The sequence below is a fragment of the Brienomyrus brachyistius genome, chromosome 1 (assembly GCF_023856365.1).
Source record: "Brienomyrus brachyistius isolate T26 chromosome 1, BBRACH_0.4, whole genome shotgun sequence".
Lineage (NCBI taxonomy): Eukaryota > Metazoa > Chordata > Actinopteri > Osteoglossiformes > Mormyridae > Brienomyrus > Brienomyrus brachyistius.
The window spans coordinates 48,131,894-48,154,568 of record NC_064533.1 but is presented as its reverse complement, the minus strand read 5'-3'; the positions used below and the strand labels follow the sequence as shown (position 1 = coordinate 48,154,568).

At 46.7% G+C, this 22,675-nt stretch overlaps 1 protein-coding gene across 3 annotated transcripts in view; it reads right to left on the bottom strand.

Moving 5' to 3' along the window:
• Positions 1-22,430, bottom strand: part of tanc1b (tetratricopeptide repeat, ankyrin repeat and coiled-coil containing 1b) — an 80,697-nt gene extending 58,267 nt beyond the window's left edge. For all 3 annotated transcript variants that reach the window (XM_049030402.1, XM_049030410.1, XM_049030421.1), the window contains exons 1-2: positions 22,317-22,430; positions 2,810-3,019 (exon numbers count right to left, since the gene is read on the bottom strand). In XM_049030402.1, coding sequence (XP_048886359.1) covers positions 2,810-3,019; positions 22,317-22,377 — 271 coding nt within the window. In that variant the 5' untranslated portion in view covers positions 22,378-22,430. The remainder of the gene's footprint in view (positions 1-2,809; positions 3,020-22,316) is intronic.
• Positions 22,431-22,675: the final 245 nt, after the last annotated feature.

Here is a 22,675-nt window from a genome sequence, read left to right as displayed (position 1 = left end):
TTGCCTATCAGGTGAACAGAGTGTGGCTATTACGCAGCATTCTAAACTCATCCCAGAGTAATGGGTGGTAGGAAATAACTCCATAATTAACAGCACAGCCCTGGGGTAGAGCACATCTCCTTTACTCGCCCACATCTCCTGCAGATTCCAGGCCGTCTCTTACTCACAGCAGCTGGATAAGTCATGAGGGGGACCAGAGTTCTCACAGTTGCTGCCATCTGAGAGGTACTCTTGTCTCTGCAGAGACCTTCATGTCCATGTCCATCGACCGGGTGAAGGCCGACGGTAGTTGGCTCTGGTACCATGTCCAGGACGGAAAGGCCACCGCGGGACGTTCGCTACTAGGACGCCGCTTCTCCATATGCAAATTAAAACAATAAGTCGACAGCGGTAACCATAAACGTGAAAGGAACCACCGATTTATGTCCCCCCAAGCACATCATAAACGTCGAGCACGGAGACCGATCTCATGCCATGCAGCTCATGCGGCCCCGAAAACGGTTCCATTCCTCAGGGGGGAGTCGTATATCAAGGCCATCAAGTACATTTGAACCCCCTCAGCCCAACCACGGCTCCCAGCTTTGGTATTTCTAAGACGCCACATAAATACATAGCTATCCCTGAAGACGATCCAAGACGTGACCAGCCCAGATCCAAGATACCCCCATTTGGAAAGGCGGCAAGATGATCCATCTGACTGACCCCGTCCCACGCTCAGCTGACCCGAGGTCTTTAGGGTGGATGTACACAGGAGCCCAACCGCACTCCTGCACCCACCCCGAACCACTGCTTCCTGACCCACAACACCAAACCTGCTATGCTGCTATGAAGAACACCTGAGCCTCTGAAACGCAGAGGTTTTTCGGCACCCGATCGGGGAAAGTTGGAACAAAGTACCAGGATCCGACCGCAACAGCCCAAAAGGCGTGGGGCTGAGGTGGGGGGCAGATCATAAAACCATGCAAACCCCCCCCCTGCATACATTATGGCACTCCTCACTTTCTTTATAAAATTAAAACCAAACCATTTATCATTGGACGCCAAGCCCTCTGCTTACATAGACCCATAACGGTTTCATTCCCGTTTGCCCTCATATTTGCCTGCAGATCAGCCTTCATACAGCTTGTTAAATATTCCTCTGTTTATTTGATGCCACTCCCGAACATTTTCAACAGCTCCCCGCGAATGAGGGGAAGTCCACAGGTGTCCTTTTCAGAGCGGCACTGCCCACACAGCAAACAGGACTCACCTCTATCTCAGGGACCTATTTATCCCCTGAGGCTCACCGTCCACCTCTGAGCTTTTTGATCCGGCACGCTTTGATGATGTCACCTTCCACAGTCGCTCAGAAAAGTAAATAGGAAGAACAAAAAAAAAAAACCCAAGAGGCTAAGGATGGCAGATGTGTTCCCGGGATCCGGCCATGACTCTGCCGTTATGTTTCATCTGGACGCCTGCACTTTTAGTAGCTCAGCTTAACACCGTACATTAATAAAATAATGAGACAAAATGAAATGCTGCAGTTTGACTGGAAAAGGATGGGACAAGTGCCCAGAAACAGAGGAAAATGGTTATATAAAATGAAAAACGTGTACAGATTCATAACACTTGCATACACCGACAAAGTAACAGCCACGAGCCAACAGAGCCAGACGGGGAGAAACGGCTCTTTTGCTTCATTAACACAAAACAAAGGCGTGGCACAGGGCGGCCATGTGCTGTAGAAGCAGTGCGGGCTAATAAGCAAACTGCCTGTGACAGCTCTGTTTAAGGCTGCATCTTAACAGTGAGGAAAACCAAAATTGCCTGGACATTTTGGAGCACAAACAGAACCATCCGATCTCTCTCTGCCAACCCGCAGTTGGGAGCATTTGGTTTCTCTTAAGGATCCCTTTCCCCTTGGGCTCGTCTTTGGGAAAACAGACGCTGCAGACAATAAAATTGATACCGACGCAAACTCTCTCACTTGGCTTTAAAGTTCACACAGCTGCTGTCAACTATGTTCTCAACAGTCTTGGGAGGGGGAAGCAAAGGGTGGGGGCATGAAACCAGATGCTATTTATACATGCCCTTAAAGAACAGATAGTGTTAGACTATGTGTAAACAAGGTAGGTCGGGAGTTTGGTCAGGATGTCACCGGGGGGGTGTGAGAGAGACACTGGTAGAACCCCCTCCGATTACAGAGCCGGAAACTCGCCCCAGGGCAAAATACTGATGGCACCACACTGCGACTGCCCCCACTAGAGCTGACGGTGTGTGTGTGTGTGTGTGTGTGTGTGTGTTTCTGTTCCACGTCCTGGGCTTCACAACATTCATACCGAGCTGACATCTCAAAACTGCTGGCATGAAGAGGTCTGCCAGAAGCTTCTGTGTTTCATGTCTGAAGCAGAGAGCATTTGGGGAGAGCTGCATATCATCATTTGCCCTCTCCATCACACACACACACACTCCTATATAGAGACAGGAAGCATTAAGCCCTCCACTCTTAGCTTCTAAAGCAGCCTCAGAAATGAAGCCAGTGTTGGTGGAGGCTAATCTGTGACACGTGACTACAGCTACAGACATTTCTTGTATTTAGCAGATGCTTTTATGTAAAGTGACATACGTTTGGGAAAGCAGGGTCATCCAGCTCTGGGAGCAGCTGGGGCTTAAGAGCCTCCCTTAGAGGCCCAACGATGACATGACTCTGTCAAAGAGGAGATGCGAACTGGGACCTTCTGATCACAAGCACAGCATCCTAACCCTCTCAGGCACACACCACCACCACTGTGAATCAGCTGCAGAATAGCGAAGTCGAGTCATACGGTACCTGGAGACCGTTTGCTGGAGCGGGCCGGTATCATATACGCCTGGCGAGGGAGCAGAGGAGACGAAGGCAGCGACATGGACACCCCCTTGGCCAAGCTCAATCGGAACACATCCTCCGGGGTGTAGGGAAGGACCCCTCCCAGCTCCTGGGGATGGCCAGCCCGCCCGCCTGGACCCATGGACGGGGCGCTTGGGGTGTAGAACTCACCAGCTGTGGACAGAAGGAGGGCTATATGACCGCTACTCCCAAAACCTTAGAGAGTTTCACGAGGAACAAAAACTGTTTTCTCGCCCAACTCCCGGATCAGATGACATTTTCCAGTGCCTGACTGCTGGCTCATTTCGGACACACCAGGGCAGGGAAATAAAACTGGCTTCGGAGGAGGTTTTCAGGAGGGGAGTTGCAAGATGGGCTGTGAGCCAGGCAGACGCGCAGGAACAGGTGTAAGGAGCCAAAAATAACACTGTTGTAAGCCATAGGAGGAGATTAATGCCAGAGGTGGGGGGGGGGGAGGGGGGATGGATTTAATGTTATCCCATGGCCCACAACAGGGCCGGTTTCTCATTGCGCTGCCTAAAAACACTGCTGTCACCGACAGCTGTGTTAAGGTTGCTCAGTAACGAGGACTGAATCCCACAGTCGCTCTCTCACGATAATCTCAGTTTTCGGCGAAGCGCTGTGATTTACAATCAAGTGTCACACCTTCATATTCCCGCCGAAACCAGCTACACAACCGTCTGCAGATCATTTCCACCCAGACATGTGAGGGGAAAGGCCAAAACGGTCATAAAAACCGAAATAGCAGGGATGCGAGATGGCAACAGCAACGTGAACCTAGACCACATGCGGAACGCCCGGGCAATTAGAACTGGATACAAGTTCAATGAATAAATAGCACCTAACCGATGAATGACAAGAATATGGAAAAAGTGCATGTGTGAGGTATTAGATGTGGACAGTGGGGGGGGGGGCATATGTTTAGTTAAATACCAGCTAGGCTTCAGTCACCCAAACAGACATCATAATTTCACACGTCGCATGACATCCACCATTACCTCCCTTTCTTCCCATTACACTTTAAATTTGGGGGTGGGGGGGGGGGTCGTGCCATGGGGAAATCAAAACAGTGACAGCATCATCAGGCAGTGCTATACACTGGTGATAAACATGCTAACCTCGAACAGGGATAGGAGGTGGCAGAGAGATAGCAGAGAGATAGCTTTGGCTGTGCTCGAATGAGACGTGTGTGTGTGTGTAGCAGGTTATTTGGCACACAAATTCAGAAAACACTCGGCAAGGATCCGCCTTGATTTAACGCGGCAACATTTCCACCGACCAGCATAATGGGGAGTTTGTTGCTGCTGATAAATCAGAGACCTGAACGCTGGATGTTCTTAAATCCCATCACCTTTCCATAGCGATCGCGTCTCCTCTACCTAAAGGTGCCGCCCCGTTACTCCCCCGTCTGTCTGGCAGAGTTATCATTCGTGTGATGACACCTTTACTACTGCAATAGAAAACATCATTACATTTACTTTTCATTTCCTCCAACCAGACCTTGGGGGGAGGAATTGCAAATGATGGAATCATGCTTCTGTTGTATTCAGTCAACAAAGAAGTGCCAATTCAACTATTCATGCATCTGTATGTATGTCGTATTTCAAAGGAACGACTCGGATAACAAATTCAAACAAACTGCTACCACACAGACTGCAACACTTAAGGACAAACAATGTCAACAATTCATGATAAACAATTAAGGGGAAAAAAAAGCATGGTAACAAGCAACTAGAGTCATATAAAATCACTGGAGTAATCTGACAGACAATCCAGGAGAATGGGTCCAGTTTCACAGCCTTGAGTAGATTAACAATTTACTATCAATTCTCTTTTCTGCCATTAGGGGGCAGGTGCACAGCTTGCTCTTCCCCAGAGCCACTGTATTTGGATTCTTCTACAAGATCCTGGAAATTTTAATTAGAGTGCACCAGAGACGACCTTCCAGGGAACGGCTTTCACCAGCTCCCGGAGTTTCACTTTATTAAGCAACTGTGGAGATTCTGTATCACACCACGCTAAAGCGCTAGCTGACATCACTTTCCTAAAAATGACAGGCATGTAAATGACACTCATCCATAAATCCACCCTTGTGAAAGTGAATCGAAAATGAAAACGTACACACAAAACCCACACAAATCCCCAGGAAAAGAATTTATCATCCCTGTATTTCATTCCTTAGGTTTATTTCGGGACTAACAAAATCTAATGAAACACAAGGGAGGCACGTAATCCTCCTGGAGCCAGCAGGAGACAGCCACGTTAAAACTGGTCTAGATCAGTGTTCCCCAACCTGGTCCTCAGGGACCCACAGAAGGTCCATGTTTTTGCTCCCTCCCAGCTCCCTGCAGGACAGTCCACATTTTGCACATTTTGCTGGTAGGGAGCAAAAACTTGGACTGTCCGCAGGTCCCCATGGACCAGATCGGGAAACACTGATCTAGATTAAACAAGTCAAGATTCAATCTTTACAAACTCTCAGTTCCTCTGCTTATTGGAAGTTGGCACTTATCCCCTTATCTTCATGGCACTGACTTGACTGTGACAGTCAGATTCACAAATTCTCTGTAAAATTCTTAGATTGCCGTGTTCTCCCCACAAAGTGCCCCAGACTGTCTAAGCACCACAGTACCAGAGCTCGCTCCGTTAGAGAACCCTCCATTTTATGTGGCTGGCTTTTCTGAAATCCGTCACCCAGACCAAAGAAGGCCCAGAGAGGTTTGACCACAGATGCAGACCTCACCTCGGTGAGGGTGCTGACGGCACATCTTTGTCATTGTGGATCTCCCTGTTGTCATAAAAAGCTTGAAAGGCGGCCCAAGCAGAAGGAACACAGCCCAGGGCAGTATTTTTATTGACTTTTATTGACCCGACACTACAGAAGGTGGCACGAGTCTGGACAGCGAGTTCCCAAAGCAACAGCATCAAGGTGAATTAAAAAGACCCTTCTCATATCTACTGAAAGGGCAGGAGACAGATATGGGCTTCTATAGAGGTTCACTTCCCCATGGAATAATCCTTATAGATAAGGGTGGAGGGGGTGTGAGGTGGTTTGGAATCCCAAGCATGCAAGTGCAACTCCTCAGAGGCTCCTAAAGTCCAGCGAGCTGCTCGCATTTCACAACGTGGAATTTCATGCGGCGGTGTGCGTGAGCATCTTGCATTACTACAGCATGACATTCAGCACAGCCTTGGAAAACAAGCTAAGTATACATGAGGTGGCAGCAGCCATCGCCGCAAGAAAATCTGGGGGGAGGAATAATGTTTAGCATCCACTGCTCAGGGCTAGACGGTGGGTGTGTCCCAAAACGCAGACGCTCCGGCCCTGTTCTCTCTTAATCCGGGATGGCGGACAGCAAAAATAGTAGAGAAATGTCACACCGATTGTTGGTGCCATCCATCAATAACGCAGAGTTGCTCACAGGAACGATGCAGTCTACGAACCTGAGAGACGACCAACGAACACGCAAAGCTGGCACGTAATTGGACACATCAATTCGAATTGGAGCATCCTTGTTAAAAAAAAAAGAAGAAAAAAAAGAAGCAGTTTAGAGCAGCGTCCCCAATCCGAACCCATATGCTGATTATCTTCAGAGCTGGGGGGGTGGGGGGGGGGGGGGGGGAATGGGCTAAGTGTTAGCTGCTGGTACTAATGAAAGCAAGGCAGAGCACAGCCTTATTTTCCCCACGGTGGGAGAAACAAGGGCATCCTGTGTTTAATAAGCCCCTTGACAGGGGAGTAAAGGAATGCTGGGAAACAGGAAGAGGCCTTAGTGTGAGGACACCTCGGGTGGCTACTGAGAAGCTCCTCCTGAAGCACGCGGCTGCCCAAGGTCTCGTTTTAATAAAGGAGCAAAAACGTGGACTGTGTGGTCGGGAACTGGGAGGGAGCAAAAACAGGGACCGTGTGTGGGGTCCCCAAGGACCGGATTGGGAAACTGCAGTGCAGTTGAGCTGACGTCAAGCGTCTTGCCATGGGAATAGACCATTCCTCAAGGCCGCGGGAAAACCGTTCCCGTCATTAACCCGGCTGTATCACTCAGAAAGGGACTAAAGCCAGCAAACCGGAACACACTCGCCATTTCCTGCTCCCGGCTGGGAGTGCACAACCATGGTGGTTTATATTTAGATACCTACTAAATATGAGTGTATAACTAGCAGAACTTATTTAAGCTCACGAGGCGTTGCCAGGGCACCAGCGAATAAGGAAGCCATCACGTTGTTCTTTCCCTCCATTCACAGGGGAAAGAGGCGACATTAAACCCATAATGCACTGCGCAATCCGTTCCAAACCGCTGACACACTCTCCCCAGAGAAACCAGATGACTTGTTAAAATTAAATTGGTACCTCTACTACTGAAATTTTGAACCTTATACAAAAATATGGCACTACACTTACTTCAACAATGAAAACAAAACACTTCATTGATCGTAACCGGTTGCCAATGAGGAAGAGGCCTTCTTACCAACAGCCAATCATTGCTGAGGGTATTACCCAGACAAAAGAAACACCCAAAGCTGAAGAAAATGGAGTTTCAAGTCAAACAAATCACCATGTGAGATCCATTATGTATGAGACGAAACCATTTAATGCCAAATCGATTGGCGATCTGGCCACAGTGACATGTTAACAGGCAAAATCTGCAGAATTTGCAGGCTGCGGTCTGGGTCAAGTAACACTATATAGCATCATACTGCTCTGGGAAACGCACCCCATTCAATAACAGCTAATTAAAAGTCAAAGTGTCTTTAAAAGTCATTAAATGACTGAATAAGCTGTAGAGTGGTAGTTATATACAGGAGTATCACCTTATGTACCAGCTTGGGCTGGGCTATTAATCAAAATTTTAATTTCAATTACAATTTTGGCTTACAATGAGTGTCAAAACAAAATGACAGATAAAACCATCACTGTGCTGCATTTCATTTCACGAGGCTCCAGTTTTGTCTTGTTAATCCAGTGCACCCCTTTCCAGCCACTTGTTGTTTCTCAGTTGACTTATACAGTTCAAGGAAATCCACTGTTACAATATTTTTTTTACAATAAATGCATGACATTTCCAAAGTCAATGAGTAAGTGTGTTAAATGATGGTTTTCAATATGGACCAAAAAACTCATACTTATGATCAAGCAACCTTACATACAACACAGGCAAAATTCTTTTCTCTTTCTCATAAGTAACTTTTCTCTAAGAAAATTACTTGTGTTGATGCAAAATTATGATTCTACGTCAGAGTACGCTAGTCTTTTCAAAACCTTCCCTGAAGTCACCCCAGTGTTTGCAGTTACCATCCAATACACCCACATATTTGTTGAACTTGACCACAAGCTCACCTTGTTTGGTTAATCAATACCTCATGAAGTCAGGTATACCTAAACATGGAAAGGCAAGAGAGCCCCAAGCAGAATCCAAGCCGTGTCCCAGCCATCCAACAATATCATATCAGCAGTAACTGAGAAAAGACTATAGTAAAGTAGTCATTATTTTATTGTAATACAGTTTATTTTCTAATGTTAAATGGTGTTTTCTGGGCAAATATAGCCTTACTAATAGCTTTAAACATTTTCTTTGGCGGCCTAATACTTTAGCATAATACTGTAGATCTTGACTTCCACCAAAAATGCCAAAAAGCATCCTTCCAGAAATATCCTTTTTTCTCCAACTGATCGAGGGTTTCTGTGCTTGAAGGTCTCATCGTTAGTGGGGCTGGAGTTACTGTTTGCTGTAACTATGGGACCACACAGCTTAATAGCCGGGGGCATTGGGGTGCAGCTTAAACATTAAAGGACCAGCTAAGCGATCAGCACTGTGCGAATTTGTGGGAGTTGATTCTGACATCTTGGGGTCTGGAATTAAGCCGCAACAGATGCTCTCTCACTTCCGGGCTGACGCGTCTGCACCCACCAAACGCAAAGGGCGCCACGTACAGAACATCCAGGCATGGTCCTGTGTGAAACCACTTTGAAAGGGTGGGGAGATGATCCTCTACACCAGTGCATCTCAATTTGGTCCACAGGGTCCCACAGTTGATCCATGTTTTTGCTCCCTCCAAGCTCCCTTCCAGACAGTCCACACCTTTGCTCCCTTGGAACTCCCGATAGGGAGTAAAAACATGGACTGTCTGTGTTCCTGAGGGCCGGATTGGGAAACACAGCTCTAAACAAAAAATTGGCGCACAGAAGGCAACAAAGAGGTTACAGCGGCCACCACAAGCTCACCGGTGACGCCACAGCCCAACCTCGACAGCAGCGAGAAGCCCCATAGCAAATTCACCGCAGATATTTCTGTCACTTCCTGCCATTCTTAGCGGAGACCAAGCCTACAATTTCAATCCCTGCTGAGGCCAGAAAAAAAGAAAAGCTCTTCCAAATTACATTGCATCACACTGCAGTGAGCACGAAATTTTCATCCTCAAATTCTTGAAGAGGACGGTCCTCTCTCTCACCTAGCTAGACGAAGCTTTCAACCACTGAATATTCAAGTGGAGATCAATTATTCACTTGACATTCAGACGTATTAAAGCTCAGGAGGTTGGACCCTACAGAAAGTTGGCACTTCATGGAAAAGGCAAGAAAGACTCTTGATTTTCTTGAATTTCTGAAAGATTAACTAGCATGCCTCCATATCCCTGGGGAGCTGAAGGGGAACTATTCACTCCGATGTTCTTATTAGGCGCGTGATGCATAGATGTAGCAGATCCTGACTCGTACTTAAAATTATTCAGTGCAACAAGTCACTTAAATCACATCTCTCAAGTGATACCAAGGGATACTAAAAATGTAGCCAGGAATACAGAGAAACATGTGGGCAATGAACACACACAGATTAACCACCGTTCCCACACTTCATATTAAATTCACTTAAAAACCGAATATTAGAAAAGTATACGTGATGTACTGTAGCATGAAGAATTATGGAGAAGCACAAAGCTGTTATGATTAAACTACATCACTGAAGAACTTGGATACACACACACACACACACACACACACACACAAAGAGCTATATTAGATATATATACAGACAGGAATTTAACATGCATAGATCATATTTGATTGTAAAAGCTAAAACCACTGGGGAAAGCAGCAGCAAATCTGTCACCCCACAGATATTGACAGAAACCCTTTTGCTGTACACTAAAGCACTATCACAGCCATATTAAATATGACCCTATAAAACACAACACACAGGCGTGATAAATAAGTACTCACACGTGTGTACCATACGCCATTAGCAGTAGACTCAAAGCCCCCCCTTCAGCAGCAGTATATCCTAAACAAAGGGGGTGCACTGTTGCCAGGACAACTAGGCGGGACGGCTGAAAGACAGTTACACATTCAATCCACGTTCCCGCGCACACCAGCCAGCGAGGCCTCTATCAACAGGGAGATCCGCCCCGGTTGCAGGCCGGAAACCCCTCCGCCGGGTGTATGCTATGGCATATAATCGCCGTGGTGTTTCCAGTTATCAACCCAGTAATTCAACAGACTTGGACTACCGCTCTCGATGTGGTGCAAGTGAGGATGGGATGGAGGACTGAACCTAGATGGTACCGTAGCATGGTGACATGCCAAGAGCTGCTCTCGGCCTTGCTTTTCATTCAACTCTTATCTCCTTTATTACACTGCTGTTTTGTCATTTATCACACTGTTGATCCTGTTGTCCCACCCAGACACCTGTACCCTCCCCTGGAACTGTGCAGAATAATTTCACTATATTCCCGGGAACACGCAAAATTAAAATTCCAAACTAGAAAAAAAATTCACAAATCATGACCCGTTGACACAATTTGGCCTTCAGCCTTTCACTGTTAAATATGAACAAGCCGGGCCTTTGGATGAAAGACTCCAACAGCTGTAATTAATGCACCCTTTCTGTCAAAGCACAAAGCCCGTCGACCCTCGGACATTGTTCCAGTGGGAATCTCCGCCGCCGCATCACATCTCCCCCCCCCCCGCACGCTTCTGAGGCCTGGTCTGACAGACCCACAAAAGCCCTGGGGGTTAAAGCCAAGGCCAGCAGCAGAGACTATCCAAAAGGCGGCTGATCTCTCTCCCGCCTCGCCGCCTCCAGGCCAATCACAAACTCCCGGGAAGAGTTCATTCCAGGCCTCTGCCAATCGTTTCCCCATTTTGCCTGCTGGGCGTTGTTATGGTGACCGTCTCATTCGCCACGTGTTGCCATTCCACCCCTGGGTGGCTGAACCAAGCACAGAATTCCCAGTGAGCACAGGTAGCAGTCAGTCACAAAAGAAAGTGTGACACAAGGTCAAAGTAAATCTTCCGCGGAATGACACACTTTTTTTTTTTTTTTTTTTTTTTTTTAAACTTATAACCACAATAAGTGTCAGGAGGCACTATATGACTGAAGAAACGCACACAATACATGAGGGGAACTGAAAATCTTGTGTGCCACTGATTTTTTTCCCCCCAAATATATGGACAAAAACATCTTGAAACATTTTCAGTACCTGCGCTGCCACTTAAAATTAATTGAAACCGCTATTGAGCTATAAACCACACTACTCCTTTGGACAAAACAGCCTAGATTTTTTCTAGTTTATTTATAGATCCAGCCTATTTCCTGTAATGGCTCCCACAGACACTAACCAAGCCCGAATGTTGCACTGGAGCCGAACCAGGAGTCCCAATAGACAGCAGACATGGCAGCCGATGATCGGAGGAACCTGGACCGGAATGGATCAGAGCAGGAAACACGAGTGACATTTTATATGTGGTCGATTGAAGCTGGCGTGCTCCGAAATATCTGGGTCACACCAGGCACATGCCATATGCTCGCACGCTGTTAGGACACCGGTCGCCAGTCTGACTTTTTCAGGACTGCTGACGCCACAGTGCCAATGGTGAAGGGGGGTGGGGGGCAAAGCGAGACCCCCGGTCTCTAACAGGGAGTCAGCAAGCATGGGGATGAATATTAAAATCAATGCTTTATCCCTGAACGACAATATACACATGTTAGCGACAAGCCCATACAAAGCACATGGTATGCTGCTCATCTCCGGCAAAACCGTTACAAGCTTGCAAAATAAAGCAGGATGTACCAGTTCTAATTGGCATGGGGATTCGCCCAAGACGGCAGACTCCCACGCCGATGCTGCCCCCCGGCTCTGGTTTTTTGAGCCAGGTTCGGAATCTCAGCTGAGAGCAACAAGAGCATCAATTAATATTCATGCTGTGTCGGCCAGAACGTCAATATGGATCGTCGGGCCCTGGGGGGCTCTCAGCCAACTCGCTCACACACAGCCACCGGCACTCACACACAGCCACCAAAGTCAATCACCTCCTAGTCGGGCATAATGGCAGAATTATGTCCTCTATAACTTCCTCTTATTGACTTTACTGGGGAAAGCCATGGAGATGGTCACCATAATTAGGATCATCAAGAAATGGCCACATCGAGATCACTGGATGCAACTAATCAGCAATATACCGAATGCACCTTCATCCCCTGGAGAAACAGATGAAAGGTTCACCTGTGAATCAGTATTTCAACCCAACCGGAGCTTACAAGAACATCCAGGTCAGTGTCTGCTCTCTTCAGCCTGTGTCTGACCACTGGCATGGCCAAGAGTCGGAGGGTGGGGGTGCATCAGAGGATAATGGCCGATCACCATTAGCACAGACGATTAAGCAAGGCTTCCTCGGGGGTCTAGATGTGGGTCATGAGCACAATACTTTTCAGGGAACAATTGGGCACTCGGTGCGACTGAGCGGACAAGAATGTAGATAAAACGTATGCTACAAAGCCGCCACCCCCAACCCCCAAGACTAATCCCACGAGCAAACAAGCAGCACCAGCTAACTTGACTTTTCACACCCTAGTGACACCAATACCCACGTAAAAACACCGGTGGCCATCGTACCCCTGCAGTCACTCACAATGCACTGTACTGACAGCCGCGAAAATGTCTGTTGCCGTGGTTTCAGTGATACATCCACAGGTCTGGTTTCTTTTAGTGGGAGGGCGGCAGCACTAGCACGTCCCTCTGAGATGGGAGGCGGGGTCCGGGGGTCATCAGTTCAGTCAGTGCTTCTGTGCCACCAGCACAAGGGGTCAGGGCCTTTCAGTGGGGGAGGGGTGCCCAGGAGCATGCTTGGCTTTGAAGCCGCAGCCAAGTGCTTTAGCAGCATCGCTAGCCAATTTTAGAGGATCACACACACACACACACACACACACACACACACACACACACACACACACACACACACACACACACACACAAAGTAACAGGTTTAAAGAGGAAGATGAACTACACCAGGAAAAATAACAAGTGCTTATCACATCTGTAAATAGAGGTATAACGACCAAAAACAGGTTTCCCTGAATCTCCAATCAGCAAAGGGCTTTAACCAGCATGTGCTGTGGCATGCGACAGAAAATTGACAGGTCATAAGGTGACCGACTAACTCAAGTGTTTATTTTTATGCGAGGATTACTTCACCCAAAAATGCCAACAGCTATTAATGCAGGGCAAGTCACATTCCTGGCAAGCCTTTTAAGACCCTATTAATTTCATGTTAGCAACGTTAAAACATACATAAAAGCCATCAACAGCAGCCCAGGGATGTCACTCAGTATTCAGAAACACCTCTGATCCCCCTGACGTAGTCGTTTTAATAGGGTAGAGCATAAACTTTCCAGACTAAACACTTCCCAGGTAAAAAAAAAAAAAAAAAAAAAACACTCCACCCGTCGGTCAAGGACAGCAAGGTAGAGATGTTGCAACCCAAAAGGACTCGAAACCACTTCAGATTTCCTGGATAATGTTAGCCTGACCCCTAGATAGACCTCAGCCCACCCAGCAGCTGGGGCACAGAGAAAACACCACGACCATGAGCCAGCTGGAAAAGTCAGAGCTAGAGAATGTAGGTGGGGCAAGTCGCCATCCTATGAGGGAAGAATGAAGAGGAGGGGCAGGGGGAAAAATCCCCTTAAGGCAACAAGGAATTAAACAAATACTGAAGGTATCATCTTCCTTAGCCTCCGGAATAACTGGTGACACCATGGTATTACAATAACTACCCCGGCCAAATTCCGCTAGGTCTCTCACGTATGCTTCATCTCCTGTTCTAGAGCACCTGAGCGATGCCAGGGAAACGTGTGCTTGTCGTATAAGCTTCCACGGGTTACCCGATACTGCATCTCCTTTCTTAGTGGTCCGATAGCTTTGGGCGGCAATTAATGCGAAATTTTTGTGCAGGCGCCGTGTAGGACGCCTAACCGAGCTAAAAGAGATTAGCAATATTGCATTAGCCGAAGGATATGGGCAAACATTCACGGGCACCGGGCTTGATCATGTGATGCAAGAGGAGAAATTAAGCCATTCGTTTCTTACATGAGTTTTAAAAATGGCAAAATGGACAGAAGAGCATTACTCTCTATAGTACATAATAGCGGCATTTATTCTGCATTATGGGTCAAAGCTGGGACTCCATGAGCAGAAAGTTCAGAAACAAAATACTTACAGAAAAACATGCAGGCAATTTCATTCCTAAATATAAACTCAGCGTTTTACCCATGCTTCCAATGACCACAGTTTAACCAAGAACCGTACAGCAGTCCCCATACAGCTAAGCGATAGGGGTGGGGGAGGGAACCACCATGTCTAATTGCTCGTGAGAAAGTGACTCCAGGGACGAACGACGGCCCACTGACAGCATGCCTGGAGGATGCACAGCGTGCGGCCCACACCAGCAGCACCAAGCTGCTGAGAGATGGCACATCCTCGCGGTCGTAAGCGTTCCTCAGCCACCTCGAACCACAGGCGGAAGCAGGACAGGCTCCTCATAGTAAACGATACTCAAAAGCCGCAAACACTGTCTCCCTCTGGGTGCTGGGGGGGCCTTTCTGTCAAGTGACTAAACCCAGCAGTTCCCGAGAAAGAGGAGTATTGGTTCTTTGGGGGAAAGAGGGGATTTAAAATAAAAAAAAAAAGAGCGCGCACACACACACACAAAATGCCACTTTATTTTTGGCCAAAGAAAGAAGCTCATGATTCATTTGGAACAATGTGCTGTTATGTGATGTAATACATCAACTGGTCAACTAGTTTGTCTATACTGGTTACAGAACATAACGAGACCCTGATTTAAGGGACCTGATTTAGAGTACAAGCCTACTATTAATACAAAAAAGGTCAGATGCTGTTATCCTGAGAGTGTTCTCCACCATCCCAGCTTATCATCAAATCCAAACTCAGCTTTTGTTAATTCACCCCAATTGCTAGACCAATGAAATGCTACATGACTGCACTGTTGAGTCAAACAAAATGGAACAACAAAAGCGACTGGAGGAGAACAGACATCTTGGCAGCAGGCTGATCGGCCAGGAAACCACAACGATACGGTTTGATGATGTTAAAAAGCCAGCAGTGATTAACGAGACAGCCAGTGGGCAAGGGGCGGGGGTCAGCAGTGGGAAGCCTTTAGCAAGGAGCCGTCTCCCAGCACTAATCGCAGCCCAACATCTCCCTCTGCGGTCCAGACTTCCTGTGGTCCCAAGCCTGAGCTTCTGCTTCCCCGGGACCCGCCTGTCCATCTCAGGCTGGGGAGGAAGAACCTGGGTCAGCTAATCAGTCTCAGAGGGGGCCCAACAAGACAAGGGTGAGATTTGAAAACTGTGACACACCCCCCCCCCACCATGTGCTCGATCTTGTTTCCAAGTCAGGCGGAACGGGGACAACTTTCTGTTGCTGTTACAGGAAACAATTCGGACTGGGTCCCCCAACCCACCATGCAGAGCCTGACGTGTTATTGCCTCATCCGTTAATGCTGCAGTTGTATTATACATGTGGAAAGCGTAGCATGCTAATTTAGGAATTCTCCCTGCAAATAAAGACATGCTTTCCCTGCCCACAAAACCTCGACTAGCCTGCATTTACCACATCAAGCATTATTACCCTACAAAAGGCCTTATTCGCTCTTTTAATCTCCTCTTGGCGTCATAGCAAGACGGCCGTCCTGAACCAGCCTGATCCCCCCCACCCATCAATGGCTGCATTTACAAAAAAAAAAAAAAAGTTCAAAGAGCTGGTTCAGTCAGTGAGAAGACGTCCACCTGGCGAGGGATCAGGGGGGTCCATTTGCGGGATAACTGGGCAGGAAAGTGAGGGATTGGATGTTTTGACAGACTATTCATTCCTTAAGCAACCCGCACAATCTGGCAGAGAACTTGATTCACTCAATTTGCCTGGTCTCAGGGCTACCAGGAGGAGCATGCGTGGGTGCTTCAAACAGCTGAGAGGCACCATTCCTTAGAGATAAGTTCCAGAACTTAAGGAGAAGCATCACTCCCCTCAATAAAAACCAGCCAATATTGGAGGATAGTGCTAACCCGCTAAGCTTCAGAAGGAGATGGACTAACCTGAGACTACTGGAAACGAAAAGACTAAGGATGCAGAATCAGATGGATTAATGCTCTGACAGCCTCTCACAAAAGCTGCCGACATCACACTACAATGAGAGATTCACGATCTCAATATCGCCAGATGTTCGTTAACAATGAAGACATGGGAATCTTGGTCGATATCTCCGATCAATATTCAAAGGTAACAGAACAGTTGTTTTTTCCCTATCCGCTGTTGCGCTGATATTTTTAAAGGTCCGGATCTGGTTTAAAATCAACTACAGTTTCACCACGAGACAAACTGGATGCATCTAATGTTTATCCGGTGAGCTACTAGCCAGGAACATTGGTTGTGTGGTTGCATTCCCAGTGAGAAACGATGACAAGTGTCTGTCTGCAGAACAGGTACAAATGGGATCTTGCAAGGAGTGTGTAGGATTGGGTCTCTCAGTATTTCAAATGTCAGTTTCTTTGACAAACACAGAAAATATGAATACAAGTTAAATTATACCAAAAACCAGTTCACTTCACATTTTCACATTATTGCACCACTGACAAAGAAATGACAGGTCAATTGTAAACTGCATCTCAGGAGAGACATCTTCAAACTGCCCAGTTCCCTAAGGGAACAGGCTGAAACAATTATCCAGATAACATCACTTGGCCTACAACTGTAACCATTAAAACTTCCAATAAATTATTCAGAGGGAATCCACATCCTGTCAACATCTAGCTCCTCGCTTTTAAGTTACTTGAACATTTTCCAAGCATTCCCAATAAACCTGAAGGCATTTTCTTAAAACGACGATTAAATTACCATGTTTCGTGCAGAATATTAACAGTTCTTTCTTCCTTTTTTATATGAAGCTGGAGTTCGCACATGCTTTCTATGAGATCTGATCACACAGCTTTCCTCCTCTCACATAACTTGATGTTTTGCATTTGACAGATTTGAAAGCCTTCATTTGATCCAAGGCCTCAGACTGTCAACATCACCAGGGCTGAGAGAGCAGCAGAGAGGTTAAGTAACAGTTAACTAGGCAGCATAAATCATCTACGTATATCATGTTTGTGGGCGTGTATGGGTGAATAATTCCTGTCAATTTGTGCAGCAGTCCCACCAAACCAGCCTGTTGCACCTGCCCACCTCAATGCCAGCAAAACAAAGCCCCCCCCCAACCCTTGGATCAATAAAAAGTCCCATTGATCATTTCCTTCCTTTGATTTACAACTAAGCATTCAGGTCAAGCGTGTTAACACCTCATAATTAGCCAGGCCATTCTGCAGAATGATTGCGATTGTAACCAAAGGACATTTATTCGACCCCAGTGTAATGCGATCTTGTCCTTTTTCCCCTCGACTGTTTACCCAGTCTGGGAACTGGGGGGGGTCAAAAGCGGATGCTTTTGAGTGCTGAGCTAACAGCAAGACACTCAGAGTGCGACGACACACCATTACCATTAAAAGTTAGCGTTTATTATCTGACTGCATATTCAATCCCCCAATTGAAACCTTTGTAAAGGAATTCGATACTAATCATGTTTTGTTTCTCAGAGCGAGTCGCACACGGTGGGGCAGATCTGAGGAAATAAATTGAACTTTCACCTAGTTCGTTGACCTCTAGCAAAGCAGCATCCAATCACGTATAATCTTCGATTTGGGAGAGGTAAATTTGGCAAACTAGTTAGAAACCAAACTAATTAATAATATGGAGGGGAAACTAATTATTGCCATGTCCCAGTACCCCGAATTATTTAACACCTTAGATCGAGATTTAATTCAGAAAAATTATGCTTGGAGGTGCATAACTTCAAAGACAGGGATGCCAGGTTGATTGTAGTAAACATATTTAGCAAATGAAACTAAAACGCACTTAATGCACTTTGCAAAACACCAGCAATAAAGCAAGAGCTTTTTGTGTACACCAAGAATGCAACTCATTTTGTTTCAAGCCGAAAAACACCTACAATCACACTACAAGCTTAAGGGCACTAAGTCGGACAGTAGGGGTTGTGTGCAACACAGTTATTTCGGGTATTGACAAGGAGGCCTGAAAGGTCTTTAAGGATCTAAGGGCCTAATTAAATGTGCATGTGAACAGGTACCAAAAGCTCAGCAGACATACACCTGGAGCAGGACATCAGTGCATCACCCCCACCCCACCATCATGAGCTGCAAAGTCTTGCCTAAAGAAAGGATCAGGTTATCCTGCTGCGACAGGAATCTCGAGGCCCCTCCAAGCAAAGACCAGAACAGCCGGGAGCCTCAGGCATCTATGAAAACGAGCCAGATCATCCTCTGGAAAACCCCATTTCCTCTGCTGTCTGGCCCTTCCAACAAACTTAACTGTCGCAATATGGTCTCAACAAGACAGTCAACCACTCTATATGCTTAAAGAGATGTTGTTCCATTGCAGTGCCATCAGTCATAGGAGGATCACAAGGCTGAAGTTTCTAAGGCACTTGCACAAGTTCTTGGCCATCGCTCAAGATTAGGGGGACGAGGTGGGGGGCTAATTTGGTTAATACACAAGGTGGGTAGGATGATAGAGAGCGTTTAAAAGCCATCTGGGGTGGGAGAGGGGTAGTCAACTTCTCAGAACTTAAGATATCTACAAGGTATTCATAAGAACAAAAGAATATATAGGGCACGGCATATTTTTAGCAGCTGAATGATAATTGATGCCTCTAGATAATCAGTAAAGAGCGATATCATAAAACTGAACAGCTATCAACCAGAAACGGCACCCAGAAATTAACATTTCCCCAGGAACAATCAATTCTGGTGCCATCAACCCAGTTTAATGTCAAACATAAAGATCCCAAGTCTGAAAACAGCCAATTTATCTCCTGGGGCAGTTTCATTAAATCAATGAGCGGTGAATCTCACCCGTGGTCTGCAACCCGTATCCACCAAAGCCCCGGCATTGTTTAACAGGGCTGCTACAGCCCAGGAAAACCCAACAGAAGATGGACTCCACCTCTTTAGAGCTCATCTCAATTAGTGCAAGACCTTAAACAAAATTCCCCACCCACCGCAGTTTGGGCCCCATGTAGACTTTGGCCAACAGGGAAATGAACAGCCAAAATCCCACGGGGGTGGGATCCTGGTACAGAAACAGCATACCCTTTGGGGGGGGGCACAATAAGGCAGTCTATTTTAAGAAGTTCGAAAAGGCCAGTTACACGAGCCAGGAACAGGGGAGTGAGCGGCGATGGGAAATGACAGGGGTGAATTAGAGGCCTGTGCGTTAGCGAGCCAAGGCAATCCGTTGAGCAGACGGTCCCGTTTCCATGACTCCTTCCTTCCAGGACAAAGCCGCAGAATTCCAAAAGCCGTGAGCGGAGCCATACTGTGTTTACCTTACGACAGGGGCTTCTCCCGTGCCCATTCCGTATCACTGAGCCGTTTTTAAGGCTTCCTGGACCTTCTACCACCTTTGAGCTCCTCAAGCTTTGGGAGGTCTTAAACAGTCCATTGAGCTCGACAAGGTCCTAATCAGGGGATCCAGTGCGCTGACCCAGCTGTTTCCCAGTGATCGCTAGCCCACCAGCTGGTCGCTAGGCCGTTCATGATTCTTCTGGTTCAGGCACCAGAGAGAAGACTTAGTAATTCGGCTCTGTGAGCTACATAGAACCTATCCTTTCACACAGTCATAATTAAGACTTTTGGTCTCCAAAGGGAACAGGGGTAGGATGCTTCACTGCACCAAAAGCCAGCAATGGATTTAAAGTATTGCTCCCAAAAGACAGATTTTTATTTCCCCCCGTTACTTAAGGCAGCACACTAAATATTTATGCGCCATGTGTCAGTCCGAACTCAAGGTTCAGTAAGGATTCAGAAGTTTTAGATAACATGCAATTCTCCTTAAGGACGTCTATGTAACTAGGATCCTCGTGAGTACCGCAGGAAGCAAAGATTTTACAAAAAGGCAGCAATCTTCTGGGTGTAGAGAGAAATCCCACCAGACGTAGTTTATAAACATCATCTGTAATAAATTGAAGCACGTCACACTGAGTTATCAGATGGAATATGAAAGAGCCTTTTTCTGTTGGGTAAAATGTGTGTGAAATCAAACCTGCTGCTTGGATACATATGCCTGCAGTTCTCGAAGAGCATGGTTTATCTATGGGCACTTATCGAAGACAACAGGAAGCACACGGCCCAAGGGGAAGTGAAATTTATCGTGAAGCCATAAAAAAAAAAAACTTGTCAAAATGGCTCACGATCATCTGGAATGTGTCGATCCCAAAGCTTATCAGAACACCTGCTCACTGTCATAGTGTTTTGGTCCTTCAGCATTTTCCAGAGCTCGAAAAACGCAACCTTTCAGGCCAATAAGAAGCATCATAGGAACGACAGTTTACAGAATAAACTAATCCTACGAGTGCAATGTTGGGTCACCAGTCACCCACCGGTGATTGATGCGCCTGAGCAGAGCTGGACCCCACCCCCCGGCACTGGGTGGGGATGAGACGCCCGACAGACATGATTTATTGGAAAAGCAGCTCGTTGTCCAGCTTTTTGACATTTTGACGCCCTTCCAAAACTGCTGACTGGTGTTTCCCACCGTGCACAGAGAGCCTCTGCAAGCTTCCACAAGCCCCACCGAAAAGCAGATCCTCAACGTCGGCAGCGGTATCCTCCGGGGAAAGCAGCCCGCAAACAGCTGCACTTGATTAACCTCTTTGTGAAAACACCGGGTTGACGGAGAGGAGTTTGAAAGAACGTTCAGGAACTGGAGGGCTGAAAGCCTAGGGTTGAATTCTTCTCGCCAGGATGAAAATCTACGCATACCGACAGGGGAGGGAGGTAGGCTGAGCTGAAACAGGCAGGGAGGAGAATATAACCAGGACTCAGGAGCAGAGGGGATACATGTGAGGGTGGATAATTAACCACTGAGTCCATCAAAAGCAAACAAGCCACAGGTCAGGAGTAACTAAAAGGAAATCGTGGGCGGGGTAATTCAGTCACCAGCACAACAAACACGCAAAACAGCCATGAGCTAGATAAATTACCCCTGTGACTACAGCCATTCCGGACCCACTGCAGCTACCAGCACATCAAAAACCTAAACGGTAAACAAGAGCATTCATTGGCACAAAACTACTTAAGGTGTCGCTATTGCTGCGAGCAGGCGTACCTCTGTCAATAATGGCAAGTTCTGTCAAGCGATTAGGTGTCACCTAGGGGAGAGGGGGGACAATTCACATCCTGTCCCTCTGGAAGGTGTCTAGGTGTGGTCTGAGAGGTGTTGCCATGGAGACATGACCAAAGGCTAAGTGTGATGGTCCCAATTAAAAAAAAAAAGACAAGGGTAATATCTGGTGTTTTCGCTTTAGAAAATTAAGTGATTTGAAGGTGTGGTTTAATTTAAAATTACCTTGATGCTCCTCTGAACGTCTAACATCCATCCATCAGAGTCGCATTGTCATGCTTTTATAAAACTCTAATTTCCTCAAGGGTTAGACCTTTGGAGGAGATCCAGTTAATTAGTCTCTTCCATCACGTCACCCTCCCAAACCCGTTTAATGCCAACTGTCACTTTTTACACCCACATTAAAAAACCCCTCCTCCCCCAACACTCACAATTTACTTATCATGGGGGAAAAGTAAGGGTCTTTAAGTGCTGCACTTGTTGTAGAAGCATTTCAAATAGGTCAAGGCATAATTTCACCTTCACACTGCCAAGAAATTCTTCTAATTAGATTGAGATTTAGCCTGCATTTCTCACCTTTGTGAAAGTCACTTTGTTCCAAATACTCAAATTCTGCCTTTTCACTGATATCTAGAAGCCAAAAGATCCCTGGAAGGCCCCGAAAGTTGAATATTTTTGTTTTGATGCAAGAATAATACATAAAGGGAGCTTCAAACACAAAGCAAACAAAAAGCTGGCAAGGCAGAAGGGGAAAACGGAGGAAGAGATACAAAGGGAATGCATTAGAAGAGAAGTCAATCGTGAATTATCCAATCACCAGATGACATTTTTACTTTTGTTTGCGACCAAGCGTCTGATTGGTACTTTAAGATAAGCAGTGAGGATGCAGTGTTACTTGTGGTGGGGTCCTGCCACTCATTCATACCTGGCTCCTTCTTGCTGGCCCTTCCACCTTCTCGGCTCTTCTTCAGAACAGCTTTAAACATGCTGAGATCTCTAGAGCCTTCAGTCTCTCCCCTGTGAAAACATCACCACCATCAGTCACAGAGGAACAGGGCAGCAAACACTTCAGGGCGCAGTACTGCACATCTGCACGCGCGCGCACACAGAAATGGGTGTTTTCCTCACGCAATCCCACGGGTGGTCTACATGGAGCTGCACTGAAGGAATGTCCCTCTATTTACAGAGAAAACGGACCTCATGAATCTGCTGGATACCGAACGTTTCCTGCCTAACCGATGCTACATCCCCAAACTTGGCCTTCTCCAGCCACCCATTACAATA